The sequence below is a fragment of the Theobroma cacao genome, chromosome 5, assembly GCF_000208745.1.
Source record: "Theobroma cacao cultivar B97-61/B2 chromosome 5, Criollo_cocoa_genome_V2, whole genome shotgun sequence".
NCBI classification, from domain to species: Eukaryota; Viridiplantae; Streptophyta; class Magnoliopsida; order Malvales; family Malvaceae; genus Theobroma; species Theobroma cacao.
This window is the reverse complement of record NC_030854.1, coordinates 12,431,644-12,444,366: the sequence shown is the minus strand read 5'-3', so window position 1 is coordinate 12,444,366 and position 12,723 is coordinate 12,431,644. Positions and strand designations below refer to the sequence as shown.

General features: G+C 34.4%; 1 protein-coding gene across 1 annotated transcript; it reads right to left on the bottom strand.

Moving 5' to 3' along the window:
• LOC18598479 (protein HEADING DATE 3A) lies at nucleotides 9,125-12,378 on the bottom strand. Its single transcript, XM_007028021.2, has 4 exons — nucleotides 12,085-12,378; nucleotides 11,888-11,949; nucleotides 10,374-10,414; nucleotides 9,125-9,561 (listed from the first exon to the last, which is right to left on the bottom strand). Exons 1-4 carry the CDS (start codon nucleotides 12,280-12,282, stop codon nucleotides 9,338-9,340), a joined length of 525 nt encoding a protein of 174 aa, XP_007028083.1. The 5' UTR covers nucleotides 12,283-12,378; the 3' UTR covers nucleotides 9,125-9,337.

The window sequence follows — 12,723 nt, the reverse complement described above, 5'->3', positions numbered from 1 at the left end:
ATTTCCATTCCCCCAATAAAAGCCATCCTGCTAAAATGACACCAACAACATGAAACACATGAAATCCCCAAAGTGCAATGTATCAAATTTCACATATATTTCAATCATATATCATTTTTCATGCTCTTTCATTTAATAAGTAAAGATATGCATACATACATAAATAACATCCATATCATCATAATCACACCCGGCTCATGTACATCTCCCCACATCGTGCAAATAGTCGGCGTCATCGTATGCATCCCCCCATATCGTGCACAATCAGTGCCATCATGTACATCCCCCCACATCGTGCACACGGGCACTATCATCATCCATCTCTCACACCACCATCATCACCGGCATGTGCATCCCCCCACATCGTGCACACACACGGTTACAGTCATCATACACAATGTCAACTATCATGCACAACATATATATATCATCATGATGCAATAGTGCATGAATCCATAGCAACCACATATCACAACAAAAAACCATTTAGCAAAAGCTTGTTCTTAAGGCACTTATTTTAAGAAAAGTTTGTAGAAAATCATTCAAATGTGTGACAAGTACATTTATTCCTAAACAAGTTTTGAAGGCAGTTCACTCACCAATATATTGTTGAGCCTTTAGTTGACTCTAATTCCCCTAATGATCCAATTGGGGTGATGGGGCTTCATTAGAACCTACCATCAAATTAACATTACCATAATGTCAATTCATACTTATAAACCCTAAAAGCTATCCCTTAACAAGCTTTCAATTGCCACTTTAAATGGCTATCTATGTTCACTATCTTAATCACTATAAAAGGAATGAACATACTCAACAATAAAACAGCTCATAATCCCAATTACTAGCCATTATTCACAGCTAAAAATCAAGCTTAGTTCATCACTCACCCAAGGGTTTCTTTGTAGTTGAATTCTCTTCCAATAGCTTCCAAACAAATGGTGTAATTCTCTTTTTCTCTCTCTAAAATGATCAACTAGTGAGAGAAAGTATGGAAATAAGATTTATCAAGGGTTTTGAAGTGAGAGACTGAAAGAATATAAGGATTCTAGTCAAAAGGCCATAAAGGTATGAAAATTAAAGCTAAAGAGAGAAAATTATGCAAGCTCCATATCAAGCTTCCATGGAGGTTGGAAGTAACATGAATTGAGAGGAGAAAAAGAAGAAGAAGAAGAAGACGCTGGAAGGAGAAGATATTTATAGCTCAAATTTATCCATTCCCTTGAAATTACGAAAATGCCCTTGACTAGTTAGCTTGTTCTCATGCAACCCTTTGTGTAATCTTTTTACTCTTTTAACACTGAGACCAAGTCCATAATGGTCTAGACATGGTAAGGTTGCGAAACTTTTAAAAGTTTTGACTCATGGTGCAAAATGACCATTTTGCCCATGTTGTGAAAATTATTGTCATTTCTATTTTTCTTCATGTTTTCATCATTACACATCATTTACGTGGTCTTATGTCTATTTAGACCTTAAAATATCATAAAACATTCTTCTGGGAGCTTATTAGTGAAAATGACGAAACTACCCCTAGCTTGTGTTATTGTGTCTATGCCTAGTTACAAGCCTATAGAGGTTGAGGTCTCACAAGTACTCAGTGAGTGGGAGCATAAATAATTGTAAATGTGCAGGGACAGTTGGTACACATATCTTCTAATCATGCATGCATATCATATATCATAGTACGTATACATATAAGACAAGTCAATCATCACCTATCGAACATAGTTTGTCATATTGTGGCAGCCGTACCATGTTACATATATTTGGCTATTAACATGCTAAGGTGGTGTAATCATCCTCACCTTACTCATTCAACATCATTACCAACATAACCGTTTATCAATATAATCTACCGTATGAATTGGCCCACCATATAGCTATCTACATACATGGCTTAGCATACATGTCTTAATGCACTTACCTCGATGCTAAATTATAGCTCATAAAGCATACAGCACACCATAATCATATACCAATTACATATGGCTCTTACCTCAAGCCTTTGCATTAATCATCAGATCATGACATCATATAACATATTTCACATTTTAAGAACCTAAGGCATGCCACTACATGGTCATCACATCATATCATAGAGTGGTCTTCCCTTGGACATCAGTAAATCACACACAGTGGCCAACCAACAAAGAAATAAATCATGCCTAATGCCAAAGCAACTAGTAGAATATAAAAGTCATTGTCCAAAGCAATCTCTCCATGGACGGCGTCACAATCATCATCTAGGGCAATATCCCAAAGGACGGCATCACCCTGAGTATTCTCCACAAATGGCATCACAAATCATCATCCAGAGTAATCTCCCGATGGATGGCATCGTACACAATAGATGGGAATCAAAAGTGGGATTCAACCACTGCCCCTGTTTACCATTGTCTTTGAGGCACGGACATAGTCATCATCACACAACAAGCGGGAATCACAAGTGGGACAAAACCTCCATCCCATTTTACCATCATCCTTGTCGGCATCATAATTATCATCACACAACAAGCAAGAAACAAAGGCGAGACAAAACCACCATCCCTACTTACCACCAACCCTGCCGGCATCATAATCATCATCGCACAGTAGGCAGGAATCGCAGGCAAGACAAACCACCATCACTACCTACCACCATCCCTGCCGGCATCATACATAGTCACAGTGATATGGACACACTCAACCTCATAATATCCATCATCCGAAATTCCTCCACGGACGGAACATACATATTTCACTTCATATCATTGTCTAGAACCATCCACGGACGAAACATACATAATCAACATCATAACATTGTCCAAAATCATCCATGAACAGCTCTCATTCATCAATCATGACTTCGATCAAATATACTTATTATCATCTCACTAGCCTAGGCATATTCCTTCTAGGCATATTATATAAGTCTCATAACATTCACTAGTCTATACATAACACTTCTAGACGTATTCATCATGTACACATTTGTATCAACATCATTAGCCTAGGCATAACCCATCTAGGCATATTAATATCACATCATTCATAAGCAATTTCTAGTCTAGGAATTCTAACTCTAGACATACTTACAGCTCATATATAGCATATATCATTCATTGCATTTTCATTATCGAAGCATACATGTACCCTAGTCATTATGCTCCTATTCACAAAAGTTTTCCACTCACCTTAACAATTTAAAGGTTCTTTGTCAACACTAATACTTGCAACTCACTGATGCTTTAGCTACAATTCATGTAACTTGGTACTTAAGCATCATTCTCATTCTCATAATCATCTAGCATCAGCAATACATAAGCATTATTATTTATGCCATAACTTTTCATTTTATAGCCAAATCCTAGCTTTTAGATTATTTTCAATTTCTCCAAAAATAGCCAAATCCTTAGCATATCAACAAATAAGCTTAAATCATTCAACAATGAACTAATCCATACCTTAGAAGTGGGATTATGCTATTGTTTACCTCAAATATTTAGTCAACTCAAAAGGGTAATTTTTCTTCAAGGCTGGACCAAGATTAAATCTAAGTTAGTACCCATTTAAATCGAAAATCAATTGACGATAATGGTTTATCTTACCTCTAGAAGCATTTCCCAAGCTTCACATTTACTCCCTTAACTCCAAGTGCTTCAGAAATTAATTTGGGAGTTAGGGTTTTAAGTTATAGAGAAACAAAGTAAAAATCTCCCACCAAGCTTTTAGGAGGTAAAATCTATTTCCTTTAGTGCTTAGAATCCATGATTTATCATTGGGATTAAGTGGGTTTGAAGGGTGTGAAAGTTAAGAGGAAATGGGTGGAGAATGAAGGAGTAGAGAGAAAATGAGTGATTTTTTCATTTTGAGACTTTTAAGCTCGAATTTAACTAATCTAGCAGTCTAGGATCTACTATGGGAGGCCTGGATTCGATCCTAGACCAGATTGTTTACCCTTACTCCCATTTCTTACCCTAAGATAGACTATAAGAGTTTTGTACTCGATCTTGGCTAGTGTTATTATTGACCCCTAAACTTTACTTCGCAAATTCAAACCCCATGCACCATGATCGANTTTTAGAACATGATATTTGGCAAAGGTTACTCACAGGGGAAATGAGAGACTGATATTAAACCTTGCGGGGTTTCGGTTGATATTCCAAGTAATGGGTGTCGATCGGGACATCGCAGTGATTGTTACGGGTTCGAGGGGAGTACCGAGTTATGACAAATTAACTCAAGGGCATATACCAACTATAAAGGGCTATGATGTTTAGTGTCTTCCATGCAACTCCATTGAAACTTTAAATATAAGAGCTTTATTGTCTGTTTAAAACCAATTTAATTGAAAATTTAACATTGTTACCTTTTATGAAATAGAAGTAAAATACAAGGTTTTATATAGAAAAAAACTGGGGGTGTAATGTGAGAAAAAGTCATACCATAAAAGTCTATGTGGAGTTTACTTCATAAATTATTATCTTTCTTTATATTGAGATATACAAACTTAAAATGAAAAAAATTAATGATTTATAATGATTTATTTTTTTAATTTAAAGCAAATTTTATCTTCTTTTTAAAATTAAAAATTAGTAAAACTAAATGTAACAATAATTTATGTACATTGTTTATAATTAAATATAAGACAAAATGACCTTTAATTAATTACTTCTCATGTAAAATATTAAAAACAATAATGTTATATACTTCAAACCCCATGCACCAGGATCGACTTTTGAGGTCCAAATTCATAAAAATTGGTTCCTTTGAAGCTTAACTCATTCCAAATCTCGTCCACAACCTCCAACCTTTCATATTTCACTTAAATCAACACACAAGTCCATCGTACACACCAATCTCTCATTCATGCTCTATGTCACATAGTAAATCAATTAACATGGCATAATTTGCATACATATCATACTCAATTTAGTGCCAAACATATGCACTATATCATTCATGTGCCAAGCATATGCACAACATCATATAAACTTTTACACACTCATACATTCCATGACCATCTCTCTATATGGACATAGGGATTCCACAGGTTCATAAACATTCACATTGAGGTCCTCATACACTGTAAGTTAGTCTAGCATCATGCATGGCTAACATCAAGATCGGGGGTGTTACAATGTGCCAGTCTTTAAGTATTGTCAATGCCTTGTATTGATAATACGATGTCTAGGAACAATTTTAGAAACATGGTTTTGATGTATAGAGATCTCGTAATTGTAACAACTTTACAATTCTCTTGCAAGGCCTTTATGTTCCATGGGCTTCATCCAATTAGTACTTGATAACTCTTTATTATTGCACCAACATGAAGAAAAACCTTTATCACATATAGTTATATGATTAAGTATGCATTAAATGACAATATTTTTATCCTTGACCAATCCAATTGGCTCAGGGGCATATACCAACTGTAAAGGGCTATGTTGTTTAGTGTCTTCCATGCAACTCCATTGAAACTTTAAATATAAAAGCTTTATTGTCTGTTTAAGAACAATTTAATTGAAAATTTAACATTGTTACCTCTTATGAAATAGAAGTAAAATATAAGGTTTTATATAGAAAAAAACTGGGGGTGTAATATGAGAAAAAGTCATATCATAAAAGTCTATGCGGAGTTTACCTTATAAATTATTATCTTTCTATATATTGAGATATACAAACTTAAAATGAAAAAAATTAATGATTTATAATGATTTATTTTTTTAATTTAAAGTAATTTTTATCTTCTTTTTAAAATAAAAAATTAGTAAAACTAAATGTAACAATAATTTATGTACATTGTTTATAATTAAATATAAAACAAAATGACTTTTAATTAATTACTTCTCATGTAAAATATTAAAAACAATAATGTTATATACTTCAAAGCGGCAATTATTAAATTTAAAGAAAAGAAGTAACGGCAATTCGTCTTTTCCCATGGGCACTTTAGGTTGTTCATTGCAAAAGCACCATTGAAGGTACCAATTGCAGGTGGCCGTAATTGGTAAGGTGGTTTCCCAAGACGGAAGTGGTCCTAATTCGAGCTTTACCCGGGACTTGTCTTAGTTCTTATCTACTTCCTTTATCTTGTTTTCTTGAATAATCTTTTCTTTTTCTGATATCTTAGAACTAGATTTTTTTTTTTGAAATATCAGCACTTTTACTTTTATTTTTTTTCTTTTTAGCATTAAAAACCATGGAACAACATTTTTATAAAATTTTAAAATTTTAATATAGAAGTACGCCAAAATCAAAATTTTTTTCTTAATGTCCATGAAAATCAACTATAGACAAAAAAAATTGGACCAAGGAGCTGTTTTTATTGGTACAAATTTTTTCATTTTGTCAGACAGAAGCATTGATTGAAATGAAATCTATAGTAGTAACAAAATTTCATCCATCTTAGTTAACCGGAATGAACCAATCTGTTTAGATTCTACACTACACTACTATAGCTAGCCTCTTCTAAGTTGTAATCAAAATTTCAATAGATGTCGCGGGCAAAGAACCATTCTCTGATTTTTCATGACCTCTCCAACATTACCATATCATTGCAAAATTTTTTCTGTACATAAGGAATTGTGCGGTGCACAGGCTATCGTTAAGAATTCATGTGCTTACTCAGATATGACTCCTTTGTTACCCCATAGTAAACTAGCTTATTGCCCCCGTAAGTGATGACATTCTAAGCAGAGACTGATCCACCCATAACATAGCTACCACGAAATAGGCTATCATTGAGCTTCCACTCTGAGCTAGAAGAATGCATTGGATGCTTTATATCACATGGGCGGACCCACGTTGGAAGTGAGTGGTGTCACATGATACCACTCACTTCCTAAGAAGTTTTAATATTTATAATATTTATCTAGAGTTTAGGGTAGTTAATATATATTAATGAATTAATTTTTTTTTACAATTTATAAAAAATGGGGTAAAAGACTTCAAGTTAAAGTGATTAATCAAACCATAATTTATATATTAATATTTAAATACTACATGAAAATATAATTTTCTTTTTATAATTGAAAAAGGGGATTCGAACCCTGCTGTTAAAGTAGAGAGATTATGTACCAACCAATGAACTAAATGCTCAAGTACCAAAGACAAAAAAAAAAAATTATAATTTAAGATTTTATCAAAAAAGTCAAAACCTAAGTTACTTTTCTTGTCCAAAAATTCAAATCTCTCCCTTTCTCAATTCTTGGCTATGTTTGATTATTTGATTTTTGTATTTAACTTTATGTGATTTGTGGATGCTTATATTTAGTTTTAAACAATGAATAGAAAATTATAATATTGTTAGTTGTTGAACTTAATAATATTTATGTAAGATCATGTTTTATTTTATTCTAATATTTTAGTTTATGCTAATGACTAGTAATTTTGGATGAATAATTGCTTTGTGACATATATTGAAAAAGATGTATATGGTAATGTTTCTACTTATACTATGATGCACCATTTTCAAAATAAGAAAAATGGTCATGGACAATTATAGTTATCTTAAATATTTTTACTTTGAAGTATTAAATGAATGTACTAAATTTACATTTTCCTTAATTTAATGTTAAAACTTTTACTTTATGAATTTTAATATATTTATATTTTTTAATTATTATTATTATTATTTTAATTATGACACCATTCAGAAAAATTTTTAAATCTATTTTACATCTGTTGATATTTCTACCCAATATTCAGTTTTAAGTAACTTTCCCTCGTGGAATTTGTCAGGTGCTTGTTCTCCAAAAACATTTTCACAAGATAAAGCTTGCTGTTCTTTCACAAGATTCACAGGTGGGTCTGTCACCACTATCATCTGTTTGTGTAAATCCAAAACAAGCTTCAAGTCGTCAAAGGACATATTTAATGTATTACCATATATACATCTGAGACAGTTCACTAAGCTTTCATGTCTTACTATGAGAGAAGCTTGAAACTAAATATGTCAGAAATCTTACTGATCTCCAATTTTGAATTCATGATCAGAGCAATGATGCTTGCTGGTCAGCTTTCAATATTACCATAAAGATAGTCAGATTCCAACTAGCTCACCAAAAAATAATTTGTCTATAGCAGAACCCTATTGGAAGGTAATTTCCTAGAAATTTTTGACAAAATTAACTCATGTTCAGCTTATGGAACGTGGGCTACAAAACTAAACACACGCAAGAATATACACCTTTTCGAATTTTATGAGCTGCTTTGCAATTCCTGAAGTCAGGAGCATGAGGAACCTGCGTATAATGGGGTCAAAGCTGCCCGACAAGAGCCCGGATTTTGAAGTAGTTCTGGAAGTACTCATTGTCGGAGGCTGTTGGTACTTATGTTGTTAGGCTATGCTATATAGAAAATAGTTCTCTCTCATCCCATGACTTAAGATTCAAGCCTGCAATCTCTCAGTTAGCATCTAAGATGTTTCATTGAAGATAAAATTTGGACAGAAAAGGACCTACCCTTATAGTTAATTTCAATTTAAATGTTTAAATCATAAGACTAACAATTTATGGTCTCGCAATGTCGATGTATAAACAACTAACTATTTCCATGATATTTTTTATTCACAATTGTGTATAGGAAGGGTAAGATGAAATGTAGAATAAAGGTTCTCTGGCTTTGTTTGGTAGGGCCAAAAAAAATTAAAAAGATGGAGAATTGCAAGGGGAAAAGTGCAAAAGATGGAAAAGGTGATTTTTCTTTCCATTGATGTACTAGGTAGAAAGATGAAAAAGTCGTTTTCTTTCCATCCGCTGCTTTATAGAGTTCCAAAGTGATGAAATAAAATGAAAAATTATATTATTTTACCATTATATCTTTTGTAAATGGGTATAAAAAATAAATTCTGAAAAATGATAGGCAATCTTAAAAATGGCTCACTCATTTTTGCTCTTCTAAGCTTTCTAATTTAGAATAATTTGTTTTTGAAGAAGGATGAAAATTAAATAACAAAATTTCACCTATTTTCTTTCATCGTAGTTTTCTATCCTAGCAAGCACAAATAAAAATAATTTTGCCTCTCTTTTTAATTCTCCCTCTTTATCCTACCCTACCAGCAAAGCGTAAATGTAACATTAAATATATTGTAAATGGAATTCAAACTGCTCATACTTTAATCAATATATATAGTTTCGTATTTTATTAATAAGTCAAATGTAGCTAAGTACATATGGTGACCCATAGAAAGTAGCTGCTGCCTCCATACGCTATATATCTAAGTAAGGAGAGGAGAAATCAAAATGCTAGTAGGTTGGCTATAGCTCTTCATTAATCCGATCCATCCACTAATTTAACTGTAATCTTTTGAGTAGATGTAGTCCTTTATATTGTTTTGTAAGTCATGCATGTATCATCGCCTCCGGCCTCCGGAACCACTCTCCCTCTGGCAGTTAAAGTAAACAGCAGCCACTGGCAATCCGAGATTGTAAAGCTCAGCAAAGTCTCTGGTGTTGAAATTCTGGCGCCATCCGGGTGCGTACACTGTCTGCCTACCCAGTTGGCGAAACAACACGAAAAGAAAGCGATGGATCCCAACCGTTGGTCGTGGGCTTTCATAACACACAACTTCTTGCCCTGCATTAGTTCATTAGGCCAACATCAGATTTCACCTATTTAATTTCAACACGTAAACAAGATAGTCTGCATTATTCTTTTCTTAATAATAATTATATTCTGCTTGGTTCCTATCCAACCTGCAGGGCAGAAAATTAATTGGAACTTTGGTCAATCTATATAAAATAACAAAAAGCTTATGCCATGCATGCATTATTTCCATGAATCGACAGTTCCTTTTTCCAATGGCTACCAGGGAGCTGTGTTATTGGTCACTTCAAATATATATACATATACATATACGTATATATTATAGTTGTGAGCTTTTCCATCCTTGCTTTTGATCTTGTATTCCCAAAAGTTAACAAAGATGTGTGTAATGGCACAAAGAGTGTTTCGGTAACGTACGTTTCCCGGAAGTGGGCACTTTGGGGAGAGAGGGACAGAGGGAGAGAGAGTTTTTGTCGGCCTCAAGGAAAAAGGGAATCCTCCTTGTCGACAATAACTGATCTTGCACTACTGTCTCCATCGAAGTTCACTTGACAGAGCTAGCAATATATGCTTAAGAAAAACGAAGAGAAAACAGGGAAGGCAAGGAAGAGAAACATGAGCCATCAGGTGTGAATAATATTGCATGCTTAATAGGATAATATTGTCCTTCCATTAATTTGTTACATTTGATTTTAAGAACTCATAGCTTAGACCTCAGATAGACAGTAAATTTAGTTACGAGATATTGTTTTGAATATTCGCCAATCAGAAGGGTCCTGACATGCCATCGTCCGATGAATCTTAAAGCAAAGGAAATATAAAGTCTGCAAACAAGTACTCACCAAAGCTTGCCCCCGTAGTTGCTGGAATATCAGTGACCAACCTGAAAAGTTTGATTCGACGATAAGGTTAGTACCGACGAACCTACAACTTGGCTGACGGAATAAGTACTTTTTCCTTACAATATCTGAAGAAATAATACATGGCCAATCACATCACGCCACACTGGAAAGTGTGAGCTGAAGGTGACTTGGTCACTCCTAGTACAAACAAGCATGAGAAGAATCATATCTCTTCTGTACAATTATTCCACATGCAATGGTGGATTTTTTTCTCTTTTCTGTGAGTTAGTGTGCCTCCATCTGCACCGTTTCTTTCTTTCTTTCTTTTTCAAACCCTAACGTTTGGCAATTTTATGTTCAACATTAGATGAATAAGTACAAGTTTCATAGCCCCAATCAGTCCTCTTTGACTCAATGGAGTCCTTAAACTGAAAATGTAACAATAAAATAAAATTGCAATTACATAATTTTGTAAATGACAGATGACTGTGAGAGAATATATAGAATGCGTAATCTGTTATAAATAGTATATCGAATAAATTTTCATGATCACTTGTTCCAGATAAAGGTTAAAGTTACTGCTTCAAAAAATAAGAGAACTATGAAAACCACTGGACACTAGTCTGCGACCGCCTCAGTGTTACCAATTCTGCCTTTCACCTCTTCCAAGTGGGAAGGGGCATCCTCTCTGTTATAAAACATACATGGAGTGCTCAAATAACTTGCAGTACAAATTAATTATTCTATGCTAGTAAATCATTTGAGGACAAAGAAGGAAGAAAAGGACAAGTAAAGAAAGGTGCCAATGAAAAGTTTGATTGTGCCATATCTCATGGTGCATGTAAGGAACGAACCCACTCCTCTAACAGTAACCTAGTAGTACTAGTGTATCCAAGGTACTTTGGTGGTGGTCCTGCATATTTTTTGTGCCAGGAAAGTTACGTGAACGCAATCAATCCAAACAGAAAAACGACCTCACATGCATATCAAATGATAAGAGGGAATAGGGATAGAGAGAGAGTATTATTTGTCTTTTTTCATGAAGAGACCAACAGCTTTCGGGTCTGTATTGTTATGAGTGGAATAATATTGTTTCTCTGTTTTCACTAATTTATTTAGTTAATAATGAGCAAGCTCTCCTTCCGAACTACCTAGCTAGTATTATATATATATATAGAAGCTAGTATTCATTAATAGTAGAGAAGTATTATTTTTTAAGTGATTGTACTAGCGTATGTGACTCTACTTCCAACAATGCTAATGCAACCTCCTAACTGCCGCATAGACTAGAGAGAGATCCCTTCCCGCAAAAACTGCGTTCCTCAGTTTTTTCTGTGTATATATGTCATGGAGAAACGAAGTAAACAACTGCAAGCACCAAAACTCAGCATTTGGATACTTGTGCTTGGCTGCTTGCCTGTCTCTCTTGACTCTGTGTGACTGAGTATGCGAGAGAGAGAGAGAGAGAGAAAGGGAGGGAAGGAGCTCGCTAGAGAGAGTGAAATGCAACTCACCAATGCAAGTATTCTCTCAGGTTTGGGTCACTTGGGCTGGGTGCATCAGGATCCACCATAACCTGCAGGAAATGTGAGGCTGATCAACAAACCAAAAAGTCTATAAAATATAATTAGAAAAAGGAATTGAGATGAATAACAAGAACAAAGTAAAAGAGGAAAAGAAAAATAAAATTAACCTGAAATTATAGACTCACCAAAGTGTAAAACGTCCTAAGATCATCCCCACCAATATCAACTCTTGGCTGGTTGACAACTTGAGATGGTTTGAGCTCACAACCATTATTCACTTCCCTACAAGCGAAGGTCACCCTGAGAGAAATAGACCTTGTGAAAGGGTCCAAAACATCCCCTATAACTCTACCAACAACCAAGGGGTCTCTTTCTCTAGGCATGGTAAACTCACAAAAATCAAAATAATATCAAAACATAACTAGAGTTTGTCTTCTCAAATTTGCTTGCTGAATGCTGATAAACAAGTGACAGGGGATGAGTTATTTATATATGAACATGTGGTATCACTTTTATCTTCGGCACCATCAACAGAATCTGCCTTTTCCATAGAGATTTATAATATATATATACTAACAAATTTTCCCTGAATTTCTAAACGAAATGGTGATACCTCAAACTGTAAAGTGAAGTGGACCTGTCTATATTCAATATTCTTATTGAGCAATTTATTCAGAAGTCGGTCCACAACTAGCAGAGCATCCCATCATTGTACAATATGTCTACATCTGATCTTTTTTTTTGTTTTTTTCGATAAATGTATTGGTGATTCGACCCCCCAAAGTTGCAATACTTTTCACACCCGTCTTCTTAAGGGCCCCGGG